The sequence below is a fragment of the Neltuma alba genome, unplaced genomic scaffold (genome assembly GCF_004799145.2).
Source record: "Neltuma alba isolate B1F8T4 unplaced genomic scaffold, ASM479914v2 tig00012615_pilon, whole genome shotgun sequence".
NCBI classification, from domain to species: Eukaryota; Viridiplantae; Streptophyta; class Magnoliopsida; order Fabales; family Fabaceae; genus Neltuma; species Neltuma alba.
This window is the reverse complement of record NW_021637057.1, coordinates 432,062-458,823: the sequence shown is the minus strand read 5'-3', so window position 1 is coordinate 458,823 and position 26,762 is coordinate 432,062. Positions and strand designations below refer to the sequence as shown.

The window sequence follows — 26,762 nt, the reverse complement described above, 5'->3', positions numbered from 1 at the left end:
TTCCTGTCATATTTATTTACAAGAGAAACATAAAAAGAATTTTGAAACATAAATATCTGATATTTTTTAGGTGTCTGCCTCTCGGGAAGTTGTTTGTAAAGTGCCTCTAATTTAAGATTGTTGAATTTGTATAATATTTCTGCATTGTTGGAAGAAAAGTGCTCTGGTTCACTGTAACTCCCTTTTGCATTCTTGATTGACATTTTTCAATAGAATTATGAACAAAGATAAAGGTAAGGCAACATGGGATACAAGCACCACAGAGGTGTTACTTAAAGAATGCATGGAGCAAATCTACCGGAAAAATCGTCAAGGAACATCATTTTCAAAGACTGGGTGGAACAACATTCATTCTGCATTCAATGCAAAAACAGGAAAATCATATGAGAGGAAGCAATTGAAAAATAGGCTTGATAGCTTGAGGAAGGATTGGAGGACATGGGTTGATTTGAACAAAGAAACTGGTGTAGGTTGGGACCCTATAAACAATACAGTGGTGGCAACAAATGAGTGGTGGGAGAAGAAAAAACTGGTATATAATTGTTGATCTTGAGTTATGAACTGTGTTATTACTTGTTATAGGCTTTTTATTTTTGTTGATTGTATTCTTGCAGGAGAATCCCCAGTATGAAAAGTTTAGGTACCAGGGGTTAAAGTTTGCTCATGAATTAAACACGATATTCAAGGGTGTGATAGCATCTGGAGAGGATATGTTGGCACCGTCTTTAACCCAACCTCAGACACAAGAGGATGATGAAGAGAATGTGTATAGAGTTGATACAGATCTCCTTGAAGGATCGGGGGATAGCGAAGAAGATCTTGGAGGTGCTAGTATAGGAGTTACGGATGAGATGGCAGGCGTAAACTTAACAGCAAATACTGCACCTAGTGGTTCAGGAAGCCATGGGAAGAGGAAGAGAGGTGAAGGGTCTAGCAGGCAAACAAAGCAAAAACTTCCAGCCTCAAGACAAATAGCGGATTCAGTTAGTGAAATAGCTACTGCATCTAAGGATAGAGCTGCAACTCTTAAGAAAATAAAAGAGGTATCAATTTCTGAGGTTACGGCCGAAGTGCTCTGCCTTGAGGAAATTACAAGTGACTCTGATTTCCGGAACCGGTGCTTAAGACTTCTGTTGCACAAGAGTGTTCGGGAAATGGTTGTTTCACTAAAAGGACAGCCAGAATACTTGGTTGCATGGCTACAGGATATGGCATACAATCCACCATCATGGCTGAAACCCCCGCCTGCTTGAACTATATTTTAGGACGCATGTTATGATTTTATTTTGTCTAACTCGGACCAGAGTTGTTATTATATGTTTTTCAGTTAATGTTTGTGGAACTATGAAATTATGTAACTTGTTAACTGACTATGAATGTTTTAAATGTTTTTAAGTTACATGTGTTATTTATAATGGTAATTGCAGCTTATGAATGTTTTTGGACTAATTTTTATGTCTTTGCATGTTTAACAGAAAGAAATATTTATTTGCACATACGTAAAAATATTTATTTGTCGTTTAAAAAAATTCTTACAGTTGAATTTAACCACACTCACAGGTGACATTATCTATGGCAAATTGGAACAATCAATTTACGTTTGACTGGATGGAGGAAGATGAACAGTCTGAAGAGGAGTCAGAGGAAGATGAACAGTCTCAATTGATTTCCCTTTTAGATGAAGAGATAACACAATATGAAGAGGTAGCTGTATTGGTGAGTCAATATGTGATGCCTTATGTGTGCAAAGAGCCACGAAGAACTAGTCAGCAAACAGGTAATTTATGGGTGCAAGAAATTTTGCGAGATCATGAAATTCGGTGTTATGACATGTTTCGAATGGAAAAAGAAATGTTCATGCGATTATGCTCTAAACTGGTCGAACATGGTTTAAAAAATTCCAAGTATCTGGGAGTGGAAGAAATTGTTGGTATGTTTTTGAACACGGTTGGTCATGGACAATGTAATAGGATGATTCAAGAAAGGTTTCAACATTCAGGAGAAACTGTAAGCAGGCATTTTCATAGAGTATTACAGGCTTGCCTTAGTCTTTCCAGGGAATATATCAAACCACTCGATCCTACGTTTTCTGTAACTCACCCAAAAATAAAAAACGATAAACGATATTCGCCATATTTCAATGATGCAATAGGAGCAATTGATGGCACTCATGTACGATGTGTGGTGAGTCTTTCGAAGCAAGACAAATATATCGGGAGAAAGGGATATCCGACACAGAATGTTATGGCTGTATGTGATTGGGACATGTGCTTCACTTTTGTGTTAGCGGGATGGGAAGGTACTGCACATGATGCTCGTGTGTTTAACACTGCTGTCTCAACTCCAGCCTTGGATTTCCCTCATCCACCTCCAGGTATATTTTCAGTAACTTCAATTTTAATTATATCAAATTCATTTGATATTTTCATTAATTTCACAATGTCAACATAATTTCATGATTTATTAGGGAAGTATTATTTGGTCGATGCTGGCTATCCAACTCCACCAGGATATCTTGGTCCGTACAGATGTGAGCGCTATCACCTTCCAGACTTCAGGCGACAACCGGGATTTGAAAATTATAACGAAGTCTTCAATTACTACCATTCAAGTTTGAGGTGCACTATAGAAAGGACTTTTGGGGTGTGGAAGAATAAGTTTCGCATCTTAGATAAGATGCCAAGTTACAAGTATAAAACTCAAGTCCAAGTAGTTTGTGCTACAATGGCTATACATAATTTCCTCCGAAGAAATTCTGAAACTGATAAAGATTTCATAGAAGCTCAATCTGAAGGTACAATTGACGAAGACAATCATGATGAAGCTGGTGAGACATCCTCTTCAAATTTACCTAGATCAAGACAAATGAATCATGTGCGTGACACAATCAGAGACCAAATTGTATTGAGCATGGCATCCAATTAGTTATTTGATGTATTTAGTTTAAAAATGCTACGTATGTATGACCTCTAATTTACATATTTATCCATTACATATATTTAATTAAGTTTTTTATTATTTTTCAATTTCCTTCTAGTAATAACTTAATTTTTTTCTTTTTAATAATTTTTTTTCAATACTTCTTTTAAAATGGTCACATTATATATATAATTTCTTTATAACAATAAATTAAATTTCCTTATTTTTAATAATTTTATTTTTCATTACTTTATTTATGACAAATAGTCACATTATATATATAATTTTTTTATAATACTAAATTAAATTTCTTTACTTTTAATAATTTTTATTTTCCTTACTTCTTCACTTTTAATAATTAAATATCTAATATTAGATATGTGCTATTTAATAGAATTCATGTCCTTTTACGTCATTTTACATTCAAACTTACTTTTACATTTATCATCCAAACAAGTTTCAGCTTCTCAAACTGACTTTTTTCTGAAACCCAATCCAAACATAAATCACATTACCCAATCTGACTTTTACTCAATCTGACTTCTGGAAAAGTCAGATTGAAAAAAAAGTTACTTCTCCACCGCCAATCCAAACACACCCAATAATGGGTTATTAGTGGGGGAGCAAAACGCAACGTTTTGTTCCCCTTTTTTTTAAAATTATTTTTTTATTATATTTTTTTCTTTTTTTTAAAATTTTCATTTTTATTATTTATTTTTTTTAAATCTTCCAAAAACCTGCAAAACAAAATTTAAGAATAAGGTAGCATTAATTGTCCTAAAAAACCAATTATCAAAATATGACAATTTTGCCCCTATAAAATATTAATTCAAAATAAAATATATTAAATCAATTAATAATCAATTAAGGCTAAAAAGACTAATTAAGTTGACAAAACCCATGTAAAAGATATCAAAATATATAAAAATAATTGAGTTTGTCAACTCCCCCACACTTAGCCTTTTGCACTCCTGGGCAAAACATCATTAAAGAAGAATCCAATAGAGACACTCAATGCAAGCAAACATAAAACTAACTAAGCATGAATGTGCAATTAACTCAAGCAACCTTTATTTTTAATCAATCAACAATCATAGAGTACTTCAGTGTAAAGAAATTAACACTTGAAACATAGCATGATAAAGGAAGAGAAACATCATAGAGCTCACATAGGGTGCAAGTGTTTCACTCATCTCTCTAATGGGAAAAATTTCACTCAATCCACCTAGATTAGCACCTACCATAAGCTTATAGAGATTCTAATATCTCCACCACTAGCATACCTTAGGTTCATGATCAAGGGGACTTGAAGGGTTGTAATGTCGAAAAACAAGACCAAATGAATGCAATGGATTAACAAGTGAAATGCATGAGTAATAAAGTATCAACTCAAAGTGAGCTTAAGTACAATCATAAAAGAACACCAAAGTGCATATTTTAAACTTTTGAAACAGAAATCCTTGCTCTTCAAACCACCATTGAATGCCTTATTTCAAATTTATTCTTTTGTTGCAACTTATTTTCTCTTTTTTTTTAATAACTTTCTTTCTTTGGCTTTTTCTAAACATTTTCTTCTCTTTCTTGCCTTTTTCTATCTCTCTTTTTTTTTGCTTTTTTTTTTCTTTTTCTTTGGCATCCAAACCCAAGAAGGCAAAGATATAGACATTAACGATGTACTTTTCAAAATGAAAAACCAAATGTAACTCATGCAAAACACTTGCTTAAAAAAAGCAATGAATAGAATGAAAGTGAAGGCTCAAAGGGGTGAACAAAGATTAAATGAAGTGGTTTGTGTTTGGGTAAAGGTTTAGAAATGAATGCCCCTATCATCTTCACAAACCTAGGTATTAATGCAGCTTTGAAAAAGAATCTAAACAAGTTCTAGAGGTTAACCAAAACTAGGTGAAAATCACACAAGATGAGAAAGAATACATGGCTCAAAAATCCTTCCATCAAGGCTTTCTCCAAGATGTTTTCTCCTTAAGGATCAAGCTATGAAACAAGGTTAATAATACTGCACCAAAGGTATCCTACTATGCTAATCAACTAAGAACAGAAATCACTTCCAATCAAATGCAATCAAACTCAGCCGTGCAACATTCGCAAGAATTGTGCAAAAGGATTTTAAAAAGAGATGCCCAATGATTACAAAAGTGAAGTCAGCAACAGAGAAAACAGCAACTCGCCTATACAGCAGTGCATAACATTGAGGCGAGTGAAAATGGGAGGACATAGAAACCAGCAACAAAATTCCCAAGCAAGCATCACTCTCAAATCATGTTATGCAATTCAGAAATCAACCAATAAGGCAAAGAAGAGAGTAATTATAACAGCAATACTTAGGAAACAGGAGCAAATCCAAAGGCAAAATTTTTTTTTTTCAAAAACAGCTCAACAACTCAACAACAATCCTTACTCCCCCACACTTAAATTTTGCATTGTCCTCAATGAAAAATCCAAGGGTAAGGTAATGACAAGAGAAAAAGAGGATCAATAGGGGAGTAAACAAAAACAAGGTTACTTTTCTACTGGACTAGCTCCCCCACACTTATCCTCTTCAATTATTCAGTTAAGCACAGTTAATTGATGCAAAGTTAAGAGAGAATAAGTGAGGAAAGAGACAACCTTGTGCTTAAAGCGCCTTAGACTCTTAAAAGAGAAATTCTCATCAATAATGAGAAACATGAAATTTAGCAAAAAGGATTGCTCTTGATGATTGTACTTTCTTGGTGGTGGCTCAGGGTCAATTGAAAGAGGTCCAAGAGCATATGGTGGAGTTTGGTGTTGAGGAGATCCCTTCCAATTATGTGCCTGCACAGAAAACAAGCTAGCAGCAGTACCAAATCTAACAATATAGACTTCGAGAGATCTCAAATAAAGTAAAGACATTTTATGATCTAGGCTCTTCAAGTAGCTATAGCATCCAAGAAAGTCAATGATACTCCCATCAGTAGGAGTCAAACAATCATTTAAAGTTTCAAAACACGTAGGTTCATGTGACGTGGAAACTGAAGAATCCAATTGACAGTTATTGGAGTACAGCACATCACTATCACATTCACAAGAGGTGGGAGGTAAAAGCATGAAAGCAAAAGAAGATTCATGCAAAGTACTACTATTGACACAACTAACTAAATCAGGAGACAAATCACAAGACAAAACTTGTTGAAAAGACTCATCTACATGCATAATTTTGTCATTCTAAATTTCAGAGTCTTTCTCAACAACACTAGAAGCTACTAACTCAAAGGAATTATCATGCAATTGGTTCTCACGGCAATGATCATTCTCACATTTGTCATCAATAATTGCACTCAAACAAGATTTAGCAACCTTAATGTTCTCATACTTGTTAATAACAGTACTTCCAACACTGTGAAGAGGAACATGGTTGGCATGTAAATCATCACACAAAACAGCATCTTCATCCAAATCACTACCACTAAGAGCAACAGGTTGAGTATTAGCATGTTCAAAAACATGAGGGGATTCATAGACAATTTCTTCATCCACCTTATCATTACTCACATCATCAATAGTTTCAACAAGAATAGTAATTAGAGTATAAGGATCAATCTCCTCGAGAAGAGGATCAATATTACCTGATGTAGGACACAAGTCCTTATGAGTTTGTAGATGCTCTTGCTTCATCTCAGCTTCTTGTATGAGTAAATCTGGGCACTTTGGCTCATCATTCCCAGTCTCGCATTCAATTTGAGCTATATCACTCAAGATCTTCTCCAATGCACTCTTACATTCTCCTAACTCTTCCTTTGATTCCTTTGAAATATCAGATATTCGTGCTTCTTCAAGTAATCCATGATAGTATGAATTTAAGCGGTCATAAGCTTCTCTTAAAAATCGTATCTGATCCTTCTTAGGAATAGTAAGAAATGGGTCAGGTTCATTGAATTGATGTTCATGAGATTGGGGGAGAGAATGGTACTTGGATTGGGACGAGGATTGGTGGTAGAATTCATATGGAAAAGGAGGTGGTTCTTGGTGGTGTGCATATGGTAGAGATATATGATTAAAGTATGGTTGGTGAGGTTGGAGTGATGAGTTAGGTGATTGATGTGGAGGATGGTTCATCCAAGAAGGGTCATGGGTATAGATGTGGTTAGGCATTTGAGACTCTAGCTGAGCTTGGAAGGAGTCCAACTGTTGTAACAACTCTTCAATCTCTTAAGAACATGTTGAATTAGAAGGTGATTCATTCCATGTACTATTTCCTGCAAAAAAGTGAGAGTGCGAGGATAGATCATGATTGCTATTAAACCAAGCCATGAGTCACACAATCAATTCCTAACAAGAGCCAATCTAAAGAAACTCAAAACAATCCTAAAAAGCTAGAAAAATCATAAAAATAACACAAAAACACACAAACAGAAAAATCTGAAAAAATTCCAGAAAAGAAAGAAAATTAGAAAAAGTAGGGAAAACGTTTGAATTTGGCCAAAATTTGTTGGGGCTAATAGTATGCTATTAGTCTTGCTTAAAATGCCCAAAATCTTTAGAATACCAATTTTCAGAATTTTCTAGGCAAAAATTTTTTTTAGTTCCAGCAAACTGAATTTTTTGAAAACTCAAATTTTTGCTATCCAACATTATGATGCAAAGGCATGCAAGTGTTTATATCTATATGCAAAACAAAGAAAAATCAAGATATTTGATTGTATTTTTGAAGAATTTTGATGCAAATGAAAGAAAAGCAATGAAAAATCAAAAGAAGCAAATGCAAACTACTAAAGAAAATGCAAAAACTAACAAAAATAAAAACTAAAAAGGCTCAACAAATGAACCCAATCAAGGCTACCTGACACTTAATTACTAGGGAACCAATTTCTTGGCTCCCCGGCAACGGCGCCACTTGAAGTTAACTGCCCTTAATTTGTCGCTTTGGGGTTACTCCAAAAAATTAACCGAATTAATACAATATAGTGCACAATCCAGATCGTATTCACTTTGAGGAGCCGAAAATAAAATTAAATCCTAGTAAATAAATGCAAGTAACATAAACTATAAAAAGGGATTTTTGATTTTGAAAAACTATTAATTAAATACTACAAATCAAATTGAAATTAAAATACCATTTTTTTGTTTTTATATAAAAGTGATTAAAATGAATGAAGATTAAAGAAATGAAAATGAAACACACGAATAACAATGATAATAATCAATCCTCCAATTCAACAACGCAGGCAATCATCACTCTAAAAGATGTGGGAGTTAAGACAATGAATTAAGAATTATAATTAAGTTTTAATCCAACAACCGAGCCACCTTGAGTTGCCACAAAATATTTTTCTAAAATCCTAATTTACTAACTGCAACCAGAATAGTAAAATGAGATTAAGGATGCTAAAAGCCAATGCTTAATTAGAATTCTTAAATCCAAAATAATATAATTATAGCTAGCAAGAGACAATATGATCCAAAATTCCAAGCCACCTTAGAAAATCACAATATATTAACTCCAAAATCAATATGAATGCCATAACCACAACATCATAATTGAAATCAAAGCTATAAACAGCCCAATATCAAATGCTAAACAATAATCCAGTCACAATAATCCCCAAATATAATCAGATTAAGCAATACAATTATCCCAATAATCAGAAAAACTATCCTAAACTCCAAAATCAATATGAATGTCATAACCACAACATCATAATTGAAATCAAAGCTATAAACAGCCCAATATCAAATGCTAAACAATAATCCAGTCACAATAATCCCCAAATATAATCAGATTAAGCAATACAATTATCCCAATAATCAGAAAAACTATCCTAAGACCTAAGAATTGTTAAACAATTATTGAATAGGAAATTAAAGCAACTAAAACTCCCCTTTGATGATCCGAGCTCCTACTATTATTATTGAATTAGAGGATTTCAAAGCTCTAGCCACGCATTTCAGAATCTACTTCAATCAACTCCCTCACCTCTCTCTCGCGTGCGCGTCTCTATCTCCTTGTTCACGCCGCTCTCCTCTGTTTCTTTTTTCTTTTTTTCCGCCGCCCACAGCTCGCTTGCGTCTCTGTTTTCAGCGCCGCTTAGCTCGCCTCCGCGTGTTGCGTCTTCCGCCATCTTTAGATGATAATAATAGGTTATTAGTAGGGGGAGCAAAACGCAACGTTTTGTTCTCTTTTTTTTTTAAATTATTTTTTTATTATATTTTTTTCTTTTTTTTTTTTAAATTTTCATTTTTATTATTTATTTTTTTAAAATCTTCCAAAAACCTGCAAACAAAATTTAAGAATAAGGTAGCATTAATTGTCCTCAAAAACCAATTACCAAAATATGACAATTTTACCCCTATAAAATATTAATTCAAAATAAAATATATTAAATCAATTAATAATCAATTAAGGCTAAAAAGACTAATTAAGTTGACAAAACCCATATAAAAGATATCAAAATATATAAAAATAATTGAGTTTGTCAAATCTCCCCCTTCAAACCTTGGAAACCCAAACTTTGAATGGGGTCTTTTCGATGGATTCTTACTCCACCATGGAGTATTGTGCTTATGATCCTCAAAATATATAAAAATACTTGTCATGTTTTCATAGTCTGATCATATAATACTTAAAGGACTAATATCAATAACTGACAGCATAACTGTCTTGAACAAATTCATAATTAAAAACAACTTAAAATAGGACAACAGGCATAGAACAAAAACTGACATAAACTGACATTAACTATCCTTAGTCCTTGTGTTTCTTTCTAGGATAAACCAGCATAGGACGCTAGACCCTAAAAGATAATTAAATTATATGGTTTAAAAAAATAGTTAAAATTAATTAAAAATAATAAATATGTAAGAAATAAACTTTTTTCTTCTAAATATACCCTTCTTTATAAGGGAGTAAGCAAGAGAGAGAAATAAAGTAGTGATGAGAGAAAATATTAAATGTATAAAATTAACTAGGAGCAAAATGGTAAAAACATATTAAATATTCAAAAAAACCAAGTTATGATTTTACAAAAATGACCAAGACAATTTAAGTTTCAGGCTGGACAGTATTACTTTGCACATAAATTTTTGTGTCTTGTATGTATGTGGCGTGGGTTTTTTTTTTTTTTAACTTTTCTCTTTTCTTTATTGCCAAAAAAAATTAAAGTTGAGCACCACGGTGCAATGCAAAGGGGATATTTTAGTTTAGTAGGGTGGATTTTCTTACCCACATTTGTTTTACGCAAGTACTGGAAGGCATTTTCTGATTAATTCAATTAAAAATGTTCTCTATATGAAATTATATTAAGTAACAAAATTGGGTTATGCATATTAATCTTTAAAAAAAATATAAATTATAAATAATGTGATTTATTACATTTTGGTTCGTAAAATTTTAAATTATATTATTTGTCCTTAATAATTCCACTGTTCAAGTGCACTTGGATGTTAAATATTTAAAATAAAAAAAAACAGAAAAGGGAGAAAAACCAAAATCTATATGAACTGCGAATGACAGGGAACCGGGTCCTCAAGATCTATGTCGGTGAAAGCTCGCTTTCGCTTAGATCTTTAGAGCTGCAGCGAGCTTCGATTCAATCTTTTCTGTCTAGAGAGCAATTTTTGAGTCCGCAATCTCAGTGAGGTCTTTTATTTTCCATGTGAAATGGTAAGGCCATCGGCGAAGCTTGGTTCGGCCAAGTTGGTGGTGATATGCATTTGCCTTCTCGGATTCGCTCTTATCGCTGACTTTCTCTGGGCTTCCTCCTCCACTTTGGCGTCTAATTGGACCTCTAAAGGTTCTGCCTCCACCAAAATAGTTGTGTCCAATACCGCCATTAGTAAAGAAAACCGGAACGAGGTTGGTATGATGTTTTTTCGTCCTCATTTCTCTTTTAATTTTTCTTGTTGATGTTGGAGGGTTGACCCATTTAGGAAAATGGGCAGCAGGTTTGCCTACTCCCAATGGGATTTTTCCTTACTAGGAGATATGAATGAATAATCTAGTGCCAGCTATGTCCATTGCTTTTAGGTGATTATGATGAACTAGAATTGCTCTGTTTCTTGCGGAAAGAGAAAAGAAGTACGCGTCAGACATAAGCATGGATATTAGCAATATCTTTATTAGACGCATTCTTGAGATGTCTGAAAAGCTAAAAATCTTCGGGAGGTTGATAGAACTAGCCTTTATGGATCATTGGAAACTAACCGAAATCTATCAGCATATTTTTGCACATTGTAGTGTTCAGCTGGTTGCCACTGAATTTGATTTATCGTTAATAAGAAAATAATCTTGTTTTATATTGAAGGATTGACTAGAATTTTTATCATTAAGGCAATGCTGTTGTAATTTTATTTTGTGTATTCGTTAACAAAAGCTGAAGTTATGGATGGTTTAAGTGAAGAAATTTTGCTAGCTTTCTTATCAATGTTTATAAGTTATTGACATATTTATGTTTAATACAGAGAAAAGATGACAAGAATGGGAAGGATGCTGCCTCTGGAAGAGTCCTAGCAGCAGCTTACGCTGATTTGCCCGCTCCAGAATTAAAATGGGAAAAACGGGCAACTGCACCTGTGCCACGTCTTGATGGAGCAGCTATACAAATTAAAAATCTTCTTTATGTTTTTGCTGGGTATGGCACAATTGACTATGTAAGAACCATTTGCAGATCATTCGAGTCTGATTTATTTTAATTCATCTTAAGAATTTAGACCCTAGTGCGATTCAAGCTAATGGAGTCATACAAACCTTCCTCTATTTACTGCTTTGTTTCTTCATATGTTTGGATTTGAGCCAACTTGATAACCACATGTTGGACTACTTATAGTTGGTATAACCTAATTGTGTTTTATGAAATTGTGCTGTTTAGTTAGTTTATGACTTAGACATCTAATGTTTCTATTTGGCATATTTTAAGGTACATTCACATGTTGATATATACAATTTTACTGATAATACTTGGGGAGGAAGATTTGACATGCCTAAAGAGATGGCACATTCGCATTTAGGAATGGTAACTGATGGAAGATACATTTATATAGTCACCGGTCAATATGGCCCACAGTGCCGCGGGCCTACAGCTCATACGTTTGTGCTTGACACTGACACTAAGCAATGGCAGGATCTGCCTCCTCTACCAGTCCCTAGGTATGTATTGTCTGGTACATATGCATGTGATACACCGTAATAGTTTATTGATCTTCCTTGGAAATTAACATGTTTTGAATATGTCACCTAAGATATAATACGTCCTCTGCATCAGAATATAAGTCTTTTTAGGGAAATATTTTTGCTTCATTTTATATGTTCTTTTAGAAGTTCAAAGCAGCATTCATTAACATATTTCCATAGTATATCCTTATCTACTCCAGCAATTTCAAAGAGCATTTATTAAGCTTTAGGAGTAAAATTTAAATGTAGTCAATATTTTTATGTATTAATTGCATTTCTTGATCTGTGTGCTGATACCTTAAAACTTAAAAGTTCTATATTTTGAAGTAGAAGGAGTATCTTTGAAATCAGTATATGCTTTTATGGTTTTATTATGCTTTTTAATGTCTCTGCTGGTGGTAGGTTTGGTGTTGTGTTTCTGCGGGGATGGTTAAGGTGCTTTGACAAGTACTTCATAAGTTTAACCCTCATGAAAGAAAGAATTCAGAATCCCGATCTCTCTTAAAATCATACATATGCTAGAATTTTTATTGATAATAAACTGGATCCTTAGGCATAGATAGTTTATGAGTTCAAATAAAGAAACTCATTAAGAGGTTATCATTACATTAGCTGTGTTTCAGTGATCTAACTTTTTTCGGCTCAGAGCAAACTATGTACATAATTTGTAGAAAAATCAGTTAGCAGAATCTGATTTCATGCATTAACCAAGAAAGAACAAGATATAACATATTAAGGCACATGGCTGCCATCACATGTAGTCCATAGGTAGATAGTGACATTAGGCCATAAAATGGGATTAAGCCACAGCAATAAGAAGATGACTTTAATCCCCAGAGATCAGGGATTAAATTCTTGAAGATATGGGGTGAGATATGGGCAGATTTCCCAACATATTTCTTTTTTCTTCCTTGTATCATCTTTTGGATGGAGGTTTTAACTATGCTATATTCAGGTATGCACCGGCAACTCAACTTTGGAGGGGTAGACTGCATGTCATGGGTGGCAGCAAGGAGAATCGACATACACCTGGATTAGAGCACTGGAGTCTTGCTGTAAAGGGTGGCAAACCATTGGAGAAGGAGTGGAGAACTGAGATACCCATTCCCCGTGGCGGACCTCACAGGTTCATGAATTATGAATTGTCTCTTACAAATTTGATGGAACTGATATGATGTGTTCAGCAGCAAGTATATAGAAATATGATCTTAGTGGTAGTCTTTTTTGTTATAGTTAATATAAAAGGTATCAATTGGAACTTATAAATTACAATATTTATTTCCTAAACTGGTAAGAAGAAGAAGAAGTAGTAGTAGTAGAATTATCATTTTTTTCCTTCATGATCTTTCCTAATCACAATTTATTTACGATGTCTAGTAGAATAACTACGTCTTAATAATTTTGGACCATCTTGCCCTCTTAGGCAGCCTTGGAGATCATGAATCATAACCTTATAGTTAGTAGAGCTTAAGTGCTATGCGTACCTGAAATTTTTAAATTATCCAAAAAATCTTATGCTGCCAATTTTAACTCGAATTGTCATTTTATATCTTTTTACTAATAATGGATGGCACTAAAGAGTCAATTTTTTTATATTCTTTCAAGAGATAGGTGGGTTATAAAATTTGGAATTTGGAAAAAACAGATATCTCTTTTGAGTGTTTTTTTGGCCAAATCTCTTTTGAGTCGAACTAGTCTAGGTTTGTTGACATTGTAACATGTCAATGCAATATGCATATATCATCTACAGGTTTTTAGCTCCCTCCTCTCTTCTCTTCTTTCAGGGCTTGTGTCGTGGTTGATGATCGTCTTTATGTTATTGGTGGTCAAGAAGGTGATTTTATGGCCAAACCTGGCTCACCTATTTTCAAGTGTTCACGCAGGCCAGAGGTAAGCAATGGGTAAAACTCTTTGTTTTTTTTTTCCTCTCTCCATTTGGTCTTTTAGTGATAATTGGTAAACCCAGTGCATGTATTGGCTTGTTTTTTCCTTTTCTCCAAATAGAATGGATACTATACATGATTGACCTCCTTGTAATGTTCAATCATTATAAACTGCAATTAACCACATTGCCGTCCATCCTCATAGTTTGGCTCACTGAGTCATTTTATATTGCTGTCTCAGGTGGTGTATACTGATGTTTACATGCTGGATGATGAGATGAAGTGGAAAGTGCTACCTCCCATGCCAAAACCGAACTCACATATTGAATTTGCTTGGGTGGTTGTGAACAATTCTATAGTTATTGTTGGAGGCACAACAGAGAAGCATCCTATAACCAAGAAGATGGTTTTAAACGGAGAAGTAATGCAGTTTAATTTGAATACTCTGGTACTGACTTCTCTCTTATAGACCACTTGGGAAATATATTTAGTGTCTGCATATGTGTTAATATTTTGTGACTAATGTATTTAGTGTCTGCATATGTGTTAATATTTTGTTACCGATGCATGTATTGCTTCATCTGTTCAGTGCCCATTTTAGTATTTTTTTTGGGCATCTTCCTCTGGCACTAGAGCCTGACTATTGGGACCAGCCAAGAAAACTGTTTCTGCTTTCTTTTTGTGCCATGATTTTTCCCCTTGAATCTAGAATATATACTGGACTCCTAAATCTACATTATTTTATACCAAAATTTGTAATTTTTTGGCCCGCTATGCACTGCTTATAAAGTCATTTAAAGGAATGACACGGATCCATTGTGGTCAGCAGAAGACTGCAATGGATACGGTTAGCATTTTAAGGTCTTTATAGGGGATTAAATAAATTAATTATGAAGAGAAGAACTGTAATGCAACTTAGAGGATTCCGACTGTTAAAAGAATGATGAGGCCACACAAGAAATGAAAATTTTGAAGTAGAATTCCTTCGGTTAAAAGAATGGAAGCCCATATTTATTTTTTTTTTTTTTTTTTTTTGGTGTGAAGTTGTTTGCCAAATCAGCTGGTTATCTGCTTTATGTTATTATATTGAGGTGTACTTATTAGAGCACATATTTTTGTTTTAATATAATTTTAGGATGCCTGTGCTTGTCTTAGGTTTGCATTCTACAGATAGAGACAACAAGCTTATAATCTAGCTTGCAAGTGGGAGACCATCATGCTCTGTTGTCAGCTTTTTGTTTAAATAAAGTGTACTTATTACAGCACCTGTTTTGTTTGAATATAGTTTTAGGGCACCTGTACTTGTCTTAGGTTTGTATTCTGCAGAGAGAGACAACAACCTTAGATTCTAATTGCAAGCTGGAGAGCATCATACTCTGTTGTCAGTTTTTGTTTAATTGCGTTGTGTTATCTGTTTTGCAGAAGTGGTCAGTGGTTGGGAAATTACCTTACCGTGTGAAAACCACTTTAGTTGGATTTTGGAATGGATGGCTATACTTCACTTCAGGACAGCGAGACAAGGGGCCAGATGATCCTTCTCCTAAAAAGGTCATTGGAGAAATGTGGAGAACAAAGTTGAAATTGAACTCGTGATCATTTCTGATTGATTATGGAATCTTTTTTCACTTTGATGCATTATCATTCTTTGTCGTATACTGTTTCTAGCTCTGTAGCCTTTGCTCTCTCCTAACAAAAGGGAAGTGAAGCACTTATTCTTTTTGGCCTCTGGGTGTTTATTTGTTTTTGTATTCTCAGTTCGTTACAGTTCATTCCCTTATATTTTAGTTTGATGGTGTTTATCCCAAGGAAACATCAATGTCAATATAACAATTTTGTGAATACGATCTCTTGCTTCCGTCCATTTGAAATTACGGTGGGTAGAAGATATATTCAGGTTAGGCATGTATGATTGTTATTGTAATGATTACATTTTTGAAAAGTTAGTTAGTTGTTTATTTATCTTAATGATCAAATTTTTATATTATCAAAGCTTAGCATGAGAGGTTTAGAAGAGTTCAATTAGGTAAACTCTTCGGTACAAGTTCAGTCAACTAAAGTTGTAAAGGATAACTTATTCTGAAAAATTTAGACTACTGCTACGTTGACCAGTGAGTTAAATCCAATGGAAATTGCCCTTCGCTAAATTCTAAATATGAACAAAAATGATATGTTTACAGCAAGATGTCTTTTAACAAATATTTGTTTTATGTCGAGTGATTGCTTCGTGGTGTCTTTGGTTTGATGTTAAAAATGACCAAAATTATCTTTTAATAGAATTTAGTGTAAGACTAAAGATGCACTTTATTCTATATGATGGAAGCATAGACATTCATAATAGTATGTGTAATTTGGACATGATTCCCCCCCCCCCCTAATGCCTGTTCAATTCAATTATATGATAGTGCAATGATAGCCTTGTTTAAGAGGAAAAAGGAAAGGGAAAAATAATGGCCTTATTTAGCAGACGGAATGAACTTTACAAGAAGGGCGTGCCGATCAGTAAGTTAATTTGTCCTAAAGTTTTTATATTTTATGTAGATATTGATATTAATAATTCTTTCTCTCTCAACATAGTTAAAGAGCTATGCAACCAAAAAAGCCTGTAAATACGCATACAAATAGTAAATATTACTTTTTTTATTCTTAAATATAAAATCCTAATTTACTTTGTTTTCTACATGCATAAATCTTCCATCAAATGGGTAGTTTTTAATACAAATAGTTTAAAAAGATAATTGATGAAAATCAACATATATTTTTGACAAATAACTAACATAACTGATTTTTTTCAATATTTGCAAACATTAAAGACGGGGAGGGAGTATGATTTATTCTTCAAACACTCTTTATTGGAGCACCATTGAAATAGAGGAAGATCCTAGGAAGAAAAACACATAAGCAGGGCTGTAATTATTGTGCTGGTGTTGGTACAGATGGAGTCACCCAATGTTATTTATGAGGTTTCATGTGATTATGATGCTTTTTTTTGTGTCAATAAATGTAATTATGATGCTTTGTGTGTGATGAAATGCATGAAATTTGTTCACTGATCTATATGCAAAGCATCACCCTCCATCCCTGCTGAATCATATTATGAAAATGGCAATGGCAGCTTAATTATCTTACCTGAGGATACCAAACCTTATAGCTTTAAATGGAGAGATACCCAAAATTTAAGCATAATCAGTAAGCTTACTTGTGTTATTTTGACAAAACTGAAGGGCTAGGTATGCAATGTTGTGGAACTTAAAAGAGTGCATCAGACATTTTCTTCACTAAATCGCACTATAGACACAGAATGCCCCCGGAGAGTTCAAATTATACAAATTGGACCATTGAAACTCCCTCCTCTTTATTGATTGTTAGTGTTTTAGCCTTTTTTCTAAAGAAAAAGAAAAAGCTCAGATACTTTTTGTTATCTTGAAGTTCAAGTTTTCAAACGTTAGGTACAAGTTTCAACATCCCCCACCTTTTTCCTCTCTCAGTCTGACCTTCTTCACACTGATTTTTCACCTTACTTTAGTCCCTTCAACTTGAATCATTTATCCATAAACTCATAATTCTCCTCCATCTTCTTCCTTCAGTGTATCTTAAAATCTCCCATCTTCATTCTCGCTACATTCCATCATAATCTGTATTTTCTTTTCTTCCTCACAGCCCAATATCCATCTCATTCTGATCAATCTTTCAACTTTCCTTTAAATCCCCAGAAAACAAAAAATCCCAATTCAATGAGAACAATCAAATTCCCATGCAGAGGATTGAATTACAGTCTCTGTCTTCTCACTATTGCAGTGAGTATTCTGCTGATCATAACAGCTTCAAGATTCAATATACCAAAAGTTACTTCTTCTTCTTCCTCTTCTTCTTCTGTTACAGTCAATAAATTGCAGAACTTTAATTCAAAGAGGGTAATATCAAAAGGAAAAGGGTACCCTCCAGTTCTTGCATATTGGATTTGTGGGACTAAAGGAGAGAGCAAGAAGATGATGAGATTATTGAAAGCCATATATCATCCCAGAAATCGCTATTTGCTTCAACTTGATGATTCTTCATCTGATTCTGAGAGATTGGATTTGGCTCAAGCAGTTCAATCCTTCAAATTGTTTGAGGCATTTGGGAATGTTGATGTGATTGGGAAGAGCTATGCCATCAATAGGATGGGATCTTCGGGTCTTTCTGCTATTCTTCATGCTGCTGCTCTGCTTCTGAAACTCAATGCGGATTGGGATTGGTTCATCACCTTGAGTGCTTCAGATTATCCTCTTATGACTCAGGATGGTGAGTTTGATTAATGTTATTGGCTTATGAATTTTGCTTCTTTTTTTTCAATGTTTGGTTTGTTTATAAGTTCATGAGAAATTGATTGTTAGAAATATTAGATTGGCTTCTTCCTTGTTTGGGCAGTTATGTGTAGATCTAAGGGTTCGTTTTGGCATATTGAATGGAAAGAAATGATGGAAAAAACAGAATAAAGAAAGTGATTTTGTGGGTATAAATGTTTTCTGTGTCCAAAAAAATATAATAAAAAGAGACAATTGCTGGTGAATAATAACAGTATTGGTATGGGTATAAAATCAAGGAACTAAATTAAAATTTATAATAAAATTAGATGATTAAAGTACACTTTTGCTTTTAAGTTATACATGTAAATTAAGAAAGCTGATAAACCTGCATTGTAATAAAAAAAAAAAAGCATTAGTCTTTACTACAACCTCCGGTCCTTAATATAAAACCTAGTTGACTAATTTAGAAAGATTAAAAAAATTAGTTAAGTTAGTTATTTGTAATAAATAGGAATTATTTTTCGTAGAATACCCTTGCTAATTATGTGTATTAGCTAAAACTACTATTTGATGAAATATTTAACATGTGCAAACTATAAGAACTATTTTGAAAAAAATAGATAAATAGAAAATAAAAAGTGGATTGATATCTTATATTTAGGACTAAATTGAAAGTTAAACAAGCTCTTATATTAAGGACTGGAGGTAGTATAACATTATTATCTATTATTTCTAGGTAAAAGCTTTAATTTCATTAATTATAATTGTTATTGTTGAAGGATAAAATGGTCAAAAATTAATTAATGTTGTATTAGAATTCTAAGATGAAAATTGTTGGAAAGTAATTAACTCCTCACTACTGTTGCTTGAAAACGGAGGAAGTACCGAAGATTAAATCATAATATAGGTCCTCTTCGCTATCACTACTATTCCGTTTTTTGGTAAAACTATCCTCGTTATAAATTCTTTGCAGAAGAAACTTTGGTCATAAACAGTTCATTTCAAAGTTATTTTATCCATGTAAATTAAGAAAGCTGATGATAAACCTACCTTGTAATAAAAAGTGATAGTCTTTACAATAATATTTCTATCCACTAGTACTGTCTTTAATACTTAATGTAAGAGTTAGATAACTAATTTAGATAAATTAAATAAATTAGTTGAGTTGATCAAGTGTAACAAATATGTGTTTATTTTTCTAAATTATCTTCATTAATCATGTGATGGAACTATTTATTAGGAAACCCCTGACAATTAATAAGAATATATTTTTTAAAATATTATAAATTTGGTAGATAAAGTAAACCGAGACATTATATTTAAAATAAAATTTATTATAACTAATTTTGATATTAATGATATTATATTTAAAATAAAATTCATTATAACTAACTCTGATATTAATGACATCAGGTAGTATTTTGGGTAAAAACTTTTTTCTTAGAATGGCCCTTAATTACTCTGAATCAGTGTCATTTAAGACCTATAGGCTCCATGAATTAATGAACTTTGACTAAAGTGGCACAATTAGTTAAAACTTGCTTTTCTATTTGTGCAGATATTCTGCATGCTTTTACTTTCTTACCAAAAGATCTGAACTTCATTCATTTCACAAACAAGACCATCAGGAAAGAGTAAGTAATCCTTGAAGTAAGGTCAGGTTTCTTCCCATAATCATGTGCATTAAGTTATTATGTTTCATTAATTAAAAGCATCATTATCACAATTATAGTGGTTGAAATAGCCTATCAATTTTGGCTTTTCACTCTTTTAGGTTTGAGCAGATAGCCTTACTTTACCTGTTTATTACCAACTCATAAATGCTCTTCTATATATAAATTTTTTTTTTTCTTAAGCTTGATTTGATCAAGAATATGAGCATAATAGTTAGAGCATTTTTTTTCCAATTTTTGTCTTTTGTATAATTAAAATTTTATAAGTAGTTAATTCATTAGAATTAATGTAGTACTGTATTAAATTTTAATGAGGTATATTTGAAATTTTTTATAAATTTTTTACATATTTAATGATATAAATTTTTAGCTATTATTTTCATCTACATTCGGTGGTTAAATCATAGTTATATTATGAACAGAAAGCATTTATAATATCCATAAATTGAATAATTCCCTAATTGAAATTAAGGCAAATGAAAAAAAACAAATAATTTTAAAATATGATTGTAAGTCATATGAATTTTTAAAAATAAAAATCACATAAAAAGAATGCTACAAGCATTTGAGACCTAATAATACTCGAATTTGGATTAGAATACCATGAAGTTGTTTAAAAAAAAAAGACTAATGTCCAAATAAAACATGAATAGCTAAAGCTAGTACTCTCTCCGTCCCTTATTATAAAATCCTTTTAACTAAATTATGAGGTTTAAAAAAATATTTAAAATTAGTTAAAAACAATTAATATGTAGTAAATACAATTTTTTTCCAAATATACCCCTATATATAAATAGGTAAATGTGAGAGAGTAATAGTGAGATAAATGAAGAAGAAGAATGTATTAAATGCATTAAATTAAGAGTAAAATAGGTAATGATGTATTAAATGCTCAGATAAACCCAAAGAGGATCTTATAAAAAGGAACAAACCTATTCAAAAAAAGTAGATCTTATAATAAGGGACGGAGGAGTATTAAATTATAAGCATGCAAACCTTTTTTTAAATGTGACTTTGTATCATAATCACGTGTTTGATATTTCTTTATCAGGTCGGTGTGTTAAACAAGTTATATAAAAGTTCACAAGATATCTGAATTTGATTTAGAGAGAAATTATATTCTTTAAAGTGAAAAGTTTGCGCTTTCTAATTAATTAACATACTCATCGGTTCATAAAACAAGAAATTTTCTACCAAAAAAAAAAAATTGATCTGAAATATAAGATGTTGACAAAATAATTAATAATAGTTTTCTTATTTATTACGTGATTCTCTATTTCAGAAGGACTTCATACTTTACAGACATCTTCATTTTAGGATATTCAAATTATTTTTCAAAAAAATCGTGTAATTTTCAATAAAGATATGACAAGTTAAAACACTTAATTATTATCTTTCTTATTTATTATTTTATTGCACTTATTCCTAATTCTTTCTTAAATAAAAAACACGTTTGATATCTAGTCTTCTTCCTTCATTTTTATTTATGCTCTTTTTACTACATCAATGACTCAGTCCCTAATGTAGTACTTTCTTGTCAATCTGATATTTTAAAAAATCATAATTTTAATTTTAAAAAGGGTCTTCTCAATTATTTAATCCATATAATATCGCCATTCTATTTTTTCTTTCTTTCTTTTGGTTTTTTTCTCATCCTTTCAATTGGATGTTTCAAAGATATTATGTCAATTTAGTCCATAAATGTTTTCTTCCAATCAAAATTGCCCATATATTGGATTGACAATAAGTGCCTTCACCTCCCAAACTGTCTTTTGTTTACCTGTAGAATTAAAATCAATTGATATTGACACGTCATTATCAATATTATTATAAAATATAAAATTTTAAAATTTACAATAGGATGCATCATTCATACAATCATGTCAGATATGTGTTATAGTGGTCTTGTGCTATTAAACATTCGCATCTCCAAGTGCTATCTTTTCTCCTATTATCAAAAGAGAGCTAATACATATATATATATATATATATAGTTTAAATGCATGCACATATATAAATATGTCTAGCTATAGAATTTCATCTAAACATGACAGGTGGCACTATCACTGAAGCAACTTGATGTTAACATTAAAAAGAAGCTAATAAAGATGACGTTTGCCGGACAATATTATGAAATTGTTTTTATTTGAATGAGTATCTTCCGTTAACAAAATAAAAGTGAAATCATTTTTTAAATTGGAAAAGGAGCTAGGACTAGATATCTGAGATTTCAAATCTATTAGTAAATTTTTTTTTGAAAACATGTTTTTGAAATTTATCTCCATTCTCATAAAATTCACTCTCATGGGGGGGGGGGGGGGGCCTTTAAGTGCGCAAGTTTCTTGTATATACAGAGTGAAATGAAATCTACAAGATCTGCTAAGCCATAGAATGAAATATAGAAGAAATGGCAAAAGGGTACTTCTCCTGTGAAAAGCTATTGAAGCTGATCGTTTTACTGATGCAAGTTGAAAGAAGCCATTGTCTCATTGTAAGAAATCAAAAAACACCTTAACCTCTTATTAGGTTTGGGTTCAAAACCTTCTGTAACCACTCAAGTTTTGCATTGGTGGTAACTTTATGTACAGAGACTCCTTAGTGCTCAAGTACTAAAAAGACTTTGAATGTCAATGGCAAGGTATCCTAATGATAGTGCCACCCGTCAAGTTTGGACGAAGTTTCAGACTTAAGTTTGGTGTTGACATCTTTACGTACGTGTTTGTTCAAATTAGATTTTAAAAAAAAGTTTTGAAGTTGCTTAACACTGACCTTTACCTAATGCATATATAAATGCTGTCTGTTGAGATCTTTAGTAGTGGTCTATGTCATAAGAGTATAACTGCTCGGTCTCACCACAAATAGTGGCAAAGTCTCTCTTAGTTTAACACAATCAATATGAATTAAAAGGACCAATTTTTAATAACAAATAGAAAGAAAAGTTTGTTTCAAGGATTTTTTTTTTTGGGGTTCATTATCCATAAATCAAATCATTTTCTTTTTCTTGTTATCATTCACATATTCACTCAAATCACATGGCATTATCCTGACCATAAAAGGGCCAACCAACCTAGCAAGTTGGCCATAAAAAAAAAGCGAAGAGGGAATTAGATTTTTTTTTTTTTTGAGCTGAAGGGAATTAGATTATTTATTCTGAATTATAGAATCAAATTGGTTACAAAATAATGGAAAAAGATTTGATTTGATGATGCAGGCAAAGAGATCTGAATCAAATAGTGGTGGACCCCAGTTTATATTATGAAACCAGCACCCCTCTTTTCTTTGCTGTGGAGTCTAGAGATCCACCTGATACTTTCAACATATTTGGAGGTCAGTTAACTTTCACAACACACACGATATCATAATTCTCTTAAATTTTGGATTGTGTATAGATAATCTGCATGGTTTTAAAAATTTACCAATGAACTTAAGAAGAACAGAAGAAAGGTTTTTCATTAAAAATTTTATTGGTAAGGATAAATTAGAATACCGGTACTTTATCTGTACAAAATTTTTAGAGTGCCGATATTTTCTTCATATAAAAATGTTATCAAGTCCTTCTTGCCAATAAATTTTCAATGGAGAATTTTTTTTCCCAATTTTTCTATAAACCTACTTAGACTTTCAAATATATGTAATTAAATAACTTATTTTTCATTGATTATTTTGTTACTTCATTAGCGTGGTTGGGCAATTTATGGGATCTATCCATAGAAGACAAAAATTTAGGAAATTTTTTTTGTACATAATCTAAAGTTTAAGAGGTTACGCAAAAATAAAGTGTAAAGTAGTGTCACCAATATATAATGATTTAGTTAATGAAATAGTACAATCATAGATAACAAAAGGATTATTGGCACAAAATTAATTTTATTCAAAAATTAATTAAAAAATCGATTCAAATACTTTCAAATAGTGGAATCTCAATTATAAATCATTGAAAGTTGCAATTGTCACAAAAACTCAAATGCTTGATTTGCAACTATCACTCTCATATTTGCAGCCATCTGAATTGATATCTACAACTTATTCTAATTTTCAACCTTTAAGATGTAATAATACCTCTGATCCTAATTATAAGACCTCGTTTGTAGACTACAAATGAGGTCTTGTAATTAGAACCAGAGGTAGTATTAAAATAGTGATGTAGACTTACCAAATGACACATAGCTGAATCTTGCGTGGATAACAGGGGAAAAAAAAGAATAGGTCCTCAAAACGCAGTTGTTTAGCACTCTTTTTTTTCTTCATTGTTCTTTTGAGAAGTTGTTCATTGCATTGTGTTTTGAGAACCTATCCACATTTTATAATTGTTCTCCACGTGGCATTTCAAGAGGTTTTTCTTTTCTTTTTTCTATTATCCATACAAGATCCAATTAGGTGTAATCGGGTAAGTTTACATAATCACTTTAACAGCATTTATGACACTTCAACAGATTTTAATACTATTATACTTGAACGAAGTTTAGGAACTACAACCACTCGCTGGTTTAAAAATTGAATGACCAAAACTAAAATAGACCCAAATTTCAAAAACCAAAAATTTATTAATCCGTTATTAAATTAAGTTTTTGAGACTTAATAAGATGTCATTCTTTTGATAGCTTATATAATCTATGAATGATTAGTGAGTGATGTGATGTGATATGTAATGTAATAATATAGGATCACCATGGGTGGTATTCACAAGAGCATTCATGGATTATTGTGTGAGTGGATGGGACAACTTACCTAGGAAGCTGCTAATGTTCTTCACCAACATGGTCTACCCTATTGAGTCCTACTTCCACACGCTGTTATGCAACTCCATTGATTTCCATAACACCTCCATTGACAACTTCCTCATGTTCTCTCTCTGGGACACTGACCCTTCTGAGTCCCAATTCCTTGATCTCTCTCACTATGATTCCTTGTTGGAAAGTGGGGCTGCCTTTGCTCGTCCCTTTGCTCACAATGATTTGGTTCTTGACAAGATTGATGATCTCATCCTCAACACATGTCCTTCTTATTCTGGTGTTGTTTCCGGACAATGGTGCTCATCAAAACCAGACACAAATGATAAGAATACCAATAGTAATGACACCATTATAGATTCTTCTTCTTCCTCTTCAGAGACTCAAGATTTAATGTTGTTCTCTGCTAATATTGATGCCGTAAAGCCTGGGCCTTATGGTATCAAGCTTAAAACTTTACTTTCTGAAGTTGTTAGGAGGGATTATAGTACTAGTCATGTCAAAAACTTTGAATAATCTAAATGAAAAGTATAGTTTGATGAGTCTTTGATCTGAACATGGAAAGAGGGGGAATTGTTGAAACTTGTATCCACGAGTTTGAACAATGAGGTGTTGTGAAGTTTTGTGAAGTGAAGGGAGAAGATTAGTATTCATATTCATTTATAGTTGGATTTGGCTTCCCCAACCTCCTTTTTCTTATTGTTTTATTCAATTACTTATACAGGAATTTATGTTGAAAGTAAAATATGATGCATGTGTCTTATTTACTTGTTGCTTTGCACGTGCAATATTGTTTTGTTTCATTTTGGCTTCAAATATTTCTACTTTACTCTCTTGAGATTATCAATAATAATAGAAAACACAGCAACAATTAATGCCAAAAACTTTTAAATCAAAGCGAGTTTAGATCTCCTCCTACTAGTGATAATAAGGAACAATATATGTAGAGGGGGAGAGGTGAAAACCTCATATTCGCGCTTGAGTTTCAGTCCCCCTTTCCTCTTTTCCTCCTTGTTGTACTATTTTAATAACAATCTTTGGGAAAGCTAAAATAAGTCCCACGTTAAAAATTTTATTGGTAAAAAGGATTTAAATCAAAATATTGATACTATAAAATTTGCAAAGTATTAATACTTTTTGTGTATAAAAATTTATTGGATTCAATAATATTTTTAATGGGGAACTTTTTCCCAATTTATAAGAAACACTAATAACCTGTTTCACATCTCACCCAATTTATCTTCCAAAACTAATAACCTGTTTGAAATTTTTAATACCATTTTTAATTTTAATTTTCTTTGCAATATTATTGTGTCCTTTCTTGTCCTCAAATACTTCCATTTTTTAGGTTGATGCTTGATTGATGATTGAAATAGTGCAACGCATTTAATTTGACACAAATGATTAATTATAACAAGTGTAAAAATGAGATCCTTTTGTTTCATATGTGGCTAATAAAACACCCAAGTCTTCCACACGCAATGTAAAAGAGAATAAAACAATTTATGCTTTTTGTGACACGCACACATATATATGGATCTGTTTAATTACATGAACAGTTAGCAAGTCTATAACCACAAGTCTAAGAGTACAAATTAAGAAGGCCAACGTATGGTTAAGAATGAAGCAGGACAGCTAAGCCAATAATGGGAGGTTTATTAGTTGTTGAGGTCATAAAAAGATGTGGTTTAAATTACCCCAGAGGGACATAAAGAATCTTAATAATATTTTCTTTTATTGTTTTTTTTAATTTCCTCCAAATCCACCTATTGGATACTTTCAAAAAAGCTTTAAACGCCAACCACAATGTAAGAATTGCTTTTGCTGTTACATTCAATTCACCCACCTTTTTCAGTACCTCATTTACACCTCACATCTTCTTCTAATTGACCCCCTTCCTTGCTATGTGTGAGAAAAGCAATAGTTAGCCGTACCATATCAAAATGATTGGTCCCCAATTAACTTTAAAACAAACAAAAAAATCGCCTAATCTTTGAACCTTATACATCGTCAGATACAATTTTTAGGATAAATGTGGTCCTATTTATATTATATACTTAAAGAATGTCTAAAATTTTAATCTCTCTTTTTTTTGTTCCTATTTTCGCCTTTTTGTTAATTGCATGTTA

At 32.4% G+C, this 26,762-nt stretch overlaps 3 protein-coding genes across 4 annotated transcripts; all 3 read left to right on the top strand.

The window, feature by feature from the left end:
- The first annotated feature begins 217 nt into the window (after positions 1–217).
- LOC114729231 (L10-interacting MYB domain-containing protein-like) lies at positions 218–1,253 on the top strand. The gene is made up of 2 exons (XM_028916216.1): positions 218–532; positions 615–1,253. Exons 1-2 carry the CDS (start codon positions 218–220, stop codon positions 1,251–1,253), a joined length of 954 nt encoding a protein of 317 aa, XP_028772049.1.
- A 9,175-nt stretch (positions 1,254–10,428) lies between these two features.
- On the top strand, positions 10,429–15,812 carry LOC114729192 (kelch repeat-containing protein At3g27220-like). 2 transcript variants are annotated; one of them, XM_028916166.1, is made up of 7 exons: positions 10,429–10,747; positions 11,353–11,541; positions 11,808–12,037; positions 13,017–13,187; positions 13,846–13,951; positions 14,186–14,392; positions 15,367–15,812. In XM_028916166.1, the coding sequence occupies exons 1-7, from the start codon at positions 10,553–10,555 to the stop codon at positions 15,535–15,537; spliced, it is 1,269 nt and encodes a 422-aa protein (XP_028771999.1). In that variant the 5' UTR covers positions 10,429–10,552; the 3' UTR covers positions 15,538–15,812. The 2 variants fall into 2 exon arrangements, with proteins under 2 accessions (XP_028771999.1, XP_028772000.1); XM_028916167.1 differs by lacking the exon at positions 15,367–15,812 and adding an exon at positions 15,100–15,341.
- Positions 15,813–17,073: 1,261 nt separating this feature from the next.
- Positions 17,074–25,149, top strand: LOC114729230 (beta-glucuronosyltransferase GlcAT14C-like). Its single transcript, XM_028916215.1, has 4 exons — positions 17,074–18,225; positions 19,789–19,864; positions 23,115–23,230; positions 24,566–25,149. The coding sequence occupies exons 1-4, from the start codon at positions 17,676–17,678 to the stop codon at positions 25,147–25,149; spliced, it is 1,326 nt and encodes a 441-aa protein (XP_028772048.1). The 5' UTR covers positions 17,074–17,675.
- The last annotated feature ends 1,613 nt before the right edge of the window (positions 25,150–26,762 follow it).